The following is a 6,099-nucleotide window of genomic DNA, read 5'->3' on the forward strand; positions in this document are numbered from 1 at the left end:
ACATTTACTTGAAAATTGCATGCCTAATGGTACCTGTAGCATATTTGCTCCTCATTTCTATTGCTTATGAATTGCTTATGAGGATGGCTTTTCTCTATACTTTTCATACATGGCTATGCTGCCTCCACAATACAAAACAACAACAACAACAACCAATATGAACCTGTGCCAGGTAGTGTGTACAACCTCGCCCATTAACAATATAATTCAGGGCTCGAGACCCAACTATTCATTCAAATATTTCTATATTCAAATAGATTTCTCGTAAATGCTTCTATAAAACTCGAGCAAATTATGTCATATTATTTTCTATCATTTGAATGAACTTGAGAATGGTAGCTACTCCTAGTTCAAATGGCTTGAGAACTAATGGTTCAAACTTCATGAAAAATGGCACCCAGGAGGATATATCTAGTTTAAAAAATGCTTGGGTAAATACTGTTAATGACTCTATGGTTTCAATTCATTTTATGCTTCTTTACATCTATGTTTCTAGCTTTCGTTTCCCTCCTCTACTCTTCCCCTGCTCCATATCATAAATCCAGATAGCACAGTTTTACATATATTTATTGATTGCATAGCATGTAATTAATCTATCGATCATTCACATTGTCAATTAAACTTGGCTCCATTAGCCTATGTTTGCAACTAAGGCTGTAATCCATCTGTCCCCTTCTGCTTGTCAGTTGGAGATGGGAAGCAGAGCTCACTCCATCAGCTCTGCTGTGACAGACCAGCTCCATCAGGACTCCTCTCCCTCAACTTTCACCTTGAAGCAGCCATTTCATCAGACTGCCTCTGTGAGAAAGATAGGAAGCAGGGCTCATTCCTTCAGTTTGCCATCAGGCACCTCCTACCTCTGAATTGTACCAGAAGCTGGTCATGATAAGAACAGCTGTTTAAGAATTGGGGCCTGAGTTTGATTTGTGTGCAGGAAGGGACTATATATATATATATATATAAATTTATAGTATGGGAGCCTTTTTGGCTAAAGAGCAGGGTACAAATGCTCTAAATAAATATATAAATCCTAACCATGGCTACTCAGAAGTCAGTGCCATTTAATTCAATGGGGTTTACTCACAGTTGAATGGGGTTGGGATTACAGTATAAGACTGCAATCCTATACCCACTTACCTTGGGGCACACCCAACTGAACTTGGATGGGAATTACTTCTGAACAGATATGCATATATTTCACTGTAAAGGAGGACCTCTCTGCAATTGCAACCCTGCATCCAGTTACTCAGGTACAGAACTCATTAAATTAAAGGAAACTTAACCATGCATAATTAAGGGCAGGGATGCATCCACAGCTATCACACAGCAGCACTACCACTGGGGGCGCACACATGCCATGGTAGTTTCTCTGCTCATAGAATCCTATCCAGAGAATGTTAGGCTACAGTCCTACACACAATTACATGGAAGTAAATCCTATTGAACTGAATGGAATTCCTTCTAAGGAAACATCTTTAAGAATGCACTATTTGTTTCACTTAACATTAGCTGTGATGTGATCCACTTGTCCCATTGATTTCAAATGGCCAAAATGTAACTTTCTCCAAATTGGGGCCACAGAACTGTAGCATATTAAATGTAATTAGAACAAGCTCCTTCATTGCAGGAACATTCACCTGCACATACACACCCAACTCTACAGATCAGCCTTTCTCAGCCTTGGGTCCCCAGATGTTGGACTACAACACCCATTATCCCTAGCTAGCAGGACCAGTGGCCAGGGATGATGGAACTAATGGAACTTATTTCAGCTACTTGAGGCATGCCCAAATGCTTGGCTGCACCCATAATGATACAACATCCCCACCCCATCTCCCAAACTACTTTAGAAAGTTTCCTCAGTCTATGGATGTGTAAACCTGCCAATTCCACTTTCTTCCAGTCTTAAATTCAGTTATCCATATCCGCACAGCAGCTTGAGATTTATTTTTAAAAGTTCATGAAAATTTGGCCTTTTTGTACAAATTTCTCCTAATACAGTATACACTCTTGTATGTAAAAAAGGTAAAGGAACCCCTGACCATTAGGTCCAGTCATGACCGACTCTGGGGTTGCGGCGCTCTTCTTGCTTTGTTGACCAAGGGAGACGGCATACAGCTTCTGGGTAATATTGCCTAAAATATACCTTTTTTGCCAAACAAATTTCCCTAATGCATTTTGTATATTATTTTCAAGAATATATATATATCTGAATGCACATTTTACTAGAGTATATGCATTTCTGTACATAGTACTTGTCTGAAGGACAGCACTGCAAGATCTGAGAAAGTGCTTATTTCGAAGAATGGTTGTTCATGTATTGCTGCAGAAAACGTGGATTAGGCAGATTTGCTCTTAAATGCAAGCAATAAAAATTTATTCCCCAGTCCTATCTCAGGGTCAATAATGGTTTAGCATGTGATGTGAGGGGCTGCTGCTGCTGCTAGAGCAATGTCAGCTACAAGATCCTTGGGGCATCTCACCAGCAGCCATTGGTCAGTAGCAGTCAATGTTAAGAAACAGACCAGCAGTTCCCATGTATCAGAAGTTTTATGCACAGGTTTGCTAGCCTGTCACTGCTCTGTGAAGGTTCTACAGTTGCAGTTAACTGGACTGTCCTTATCTCCTACCCACCTCATTAATTTAACCCTTCCAAATCGGTATATTCAAGACCGAGTAGGTAATAACACTCAGCTATATTGACAAACAAAACTGCACACCTCATTTAACTGGCCAACCTCATCCTAAACGCATTATCAACCATGCATATCTTCGTCCTTAAAAGTTGTGCCTGGTTGCATTTTCACACCATGTTTTTCTATTATTCCTATTATTGATGGAAGGCATTAACACTGAGACATGTACCAAACAATACCATAAAAAGCTAGCAAAAGGAAGAGGGTACAGGAATATAATTACAGACCCAAAATCAACAGCACCATTAACGTTTAAGCCAGCGCCGTACTTCTCCCTCTGTGCCTGCGCTGCTGGCCACAAAAGCGGTGCATGCTGCTCAATAACATGTATGCACGTTCCTATATACTGGCAGACCTTTCCCATGATCGCACCATTAGGGACGTAAAAGAAAGAACATTTTCGAGTCGTCCCCCCCCCCCCCGGGAGAAGCTGGCTCACATGTTTCATGTGCCCGTTTCCATTAGACCAGGGCACCCCGATTCACCTTTTCCTCCCTCGCGCATCCTAGCCACCGTCCTCCATGGCATTGCCCCTGACCCCCACAATCGCCGCCGCCGCCGCCCCTTATTCCCTGCAGGCGGAAGAGAGCAGCTCAGGCCCCTTCCCCTGAGGACCCCCACGCCAGACCTCCCAGGCAGTGGCACCCAAACATATCTCCCCCCATCAGCAGCCTTCCTGGAGATCCCCACTCCTTCCTCTGAGGGAAGGAAAACAGGCAACAACACCCCCCCCCCCAGGCGCCGGGAGGAGCCCCTCGACCCGCGTCCACCTTCATTTAATTGGAGACAACGCCGCCGTGCCAGGAGGAGAGCGAGGAAGGGGGGCACCCCAGCAGCCCCTCCCTGTCTCTGCCAGCCTTGCCAGCCTGGGGAAGGTACAGCTCCACCTCGCCTCCACCTGCCCTCCCCTCCAGCCGGGGGGCGACCCAGCAGGGCGCCCCCCCCCCCAGGTTGCCGTGCCCGGGGGCTGGGAGCGGGGGCGACGCCCGGGGATGGAGAGGAAGGAGCCCTCCGGGCGGCAGCTTCCCATTTGTCTCCCTCACAGCACCCAGCCAGGCAGGCGGCTCGCCGCTCCCTGTCCCTACCGGGCCGACGCTGGTGTCCCCAGAAGCGCAGAGCAGGGGGGCGCAGAGGAGGAGGAGGAGGAGCAGGCAGCGGCACCCCCAGGCAGGGGCTCCACGGCATCCCCGCTGCCTCCGCTCCATGGCGGGGCCCATCCCTGCACCTGCTCAGGCAGGGAGAGCAGGGCCTGGCCGACCGCGCATGCGCCCGGCCACAGAGGTGGGAAGGGGACGCGATGCAACTCAACCCCGCTGGTTCCTTGAGGTAATCGCGCGCGCGCGCGCGCAAACACAGGGACACACACAGAGAGAGACGCACACGCAGACAGTGCCCACCGCCCGCTCTGGGAGCCTCCTTCCCAGGTGGCGGGAAAGAAAGGTTTCCGTTCCAGGTCTGCCTGTCTGAAGGGCGCGCCTTGGAGAAGCTCGCCAAGGGTGGGCACCATAGGTGGCAAACGCGGCGCCGCTTGAGGAGAAGGGCGGGCAGGCGAGGGTTGGTCTGAGACCGGGTTGGAAAGACGGCACTCAAAAAAAAAAAGAAAAAAAAAAGAGAAAAGAATAAGGCTGAAGGGCTCCAAGATGCTCGCCAAAGCATGGGGAGAAAGTATCAGCAACAGAACGGGCTCTAAAGTTCTTTTGGCGCGCAATCCTAACCATGCCTACTTGGAAGTCAGTCCTTTTGAATTCAGTGGCGCTTGCAACCTTAGATATCAAGTGTCTTGATTGCAGGTGGTCATCGTGTGAAAGTTCCTGATGCTTTTACCCTGGATTATTCAATCTGAAATTATCCACCACTGGCTACCCCTTTAAAGCGTCTTTGGTATTTTTTAAATTTTTAATACATGCAGACTTTAATTACAACCCAATTCTATTAAACACAATGACTAAGTAAAATTTTATAACGGGGCTAACTTTCAAGTGTTCCCCCCCCCCCCCATTATTATCCTTTTTACTCCAGTCTCGGAATCCCTTCATTTACTAGTAAATTTGCTTCAAGGTGATGCTTATCACTTCCATCTCCCTAATTATTATGACCAGTGCTTTTTTCCCCTAGAAAAAGAGGTGCAGTGCTGGTACTGAGTACCCTTGCATACCCCTTGGGGGAAAAAGCACTGATTATGACCCACCCCCCACAGAGGTTTAAGTGTATTGAGAGGTAACCTAAGTAATTTTAAATGTGCAAACTTGTGGCTCTCATAGCAAGTGAGAGAGCAGGGGTAAACCAAGTTCTGAGAAATATTGTTTAGCTTTTTCATTCTAGATATGGAATGCTAAATTAGCAGGTTAGAGATCTATGATGACTGTGACACAATGTCAAGGTCTGGTTGATGAATGCCAGACGCAGAGGAATGGTGGGAGGAACGAGCTGGAGAACCACCAAGAGAAGGCTCAGAGCCCAGGGAGGAGTGATGGGACCACCACTCCAGTTTTCCAATTCTCTTAAAGGTGGCCTGGAGGACCAATTGTGTTGAAAGAGACAGAGAGAGACTGTCTTGATGTACGGTAAGTGCAGCCATGATTGCTTCTCTCTCAGTCAGACTCTGCTCACAAGCAGCATGACCTATTTAGCTGGTACCTGCTCTTCTTAGAAAAAGTTACACTGTTAACCTGACACACTTTGCGGTTGAAAGTTTACTGTCAGTGTCAAAAAGGCAACGTCCAAGGTGGTGGTAGAAACCTGTGGAAGCCTGCTTTTTAGGGACCTAAGCCTAGTCCTAACTGAATGCTGACCAGAGTGTTTTTCTATTTTGATACCCATGTCTAAGATGGATGCTAATTAACAAGGAGCTGAATGCTTGTTTTAAGACAATCATTTATGTATTTCTATGATAACGCATGTATGTTACCAATAGGTATCACGATCACACTTTTTTTTTCATGTAACAATGTATTGGGACCTTAAAGGTACCAACCAGGCACTCTGAGGAGTTTTTGGGTGTTAAACCTATTGAAATAGATCTAGAAAATCAGTTTCCTCCAAGAGCACATGGATGTGGTCTGCAACCACCCACTCAAGAACCTTGCCCAAGGAGGAGAAATTGGCAACTGGCCAGTAGTTACTTAGATTTTCCAACTCCAGGGTTTCTTGAGGAGTGGTTTTACCACTGCCTCCTTCAAGCAAGCAGGGACTACTCCCTCTCACAAGGAGGCATTCATAACCTCCCTGCCTAGCCAGCTGTGACCTCCCTGCTAGTTTTCAGCAGAATCACTCCAGAGCCAGTCACCTTGGCATGGATGACACTTAGTCAGATCTAGTGGAAACCCCACTATTAAAAATAAGTGCTTTGCTCAAGTAATGGTTACAATTGGATAATAAGTTATCTCTCTCACAGGTTGATGGG

At 46.5% G+C, this 6,099-nt stretch overlaps 1 protein-coding gene across 1 annotated transcript in view; it reads right to left on the reverse strand.

The window, feature by feature from the left end:
• Positions 1–3,981, reverse strand: part of MMP24 (matrix metallopeptidase 24) — a 35,874-nt gene extending 31,893 nt beyond the window's left edge. Inside the window, exon 1 of the mRNA XM_083444131.1 lies at positions 3,782–3,981. Within this exon, the coding sequence (XP_083300257.1) occupies positions 3,782–3,913 (132 nt within the window). The 5' untranslated portion in view covers positions 3,914–3,981. The remainder of the gene's footprint in view (positions 1–3,781) is intronic.
• Positions 3,982–6,099: the final 2,118 nt, after the last annotated feature.

The sequence above is a fragment of the Podarcis tiliguerta genome, assembly GCF_965153285.1.
Source record: "Podarcis tiliguerta genome assembly, chromosome: 6".
Lineage (NCBI taxonomy): Eukaryota > Metazoa > Chordata > Lepidosauria > Squamata > Lacertidae > Podarcis > Podarcis tiliguerta.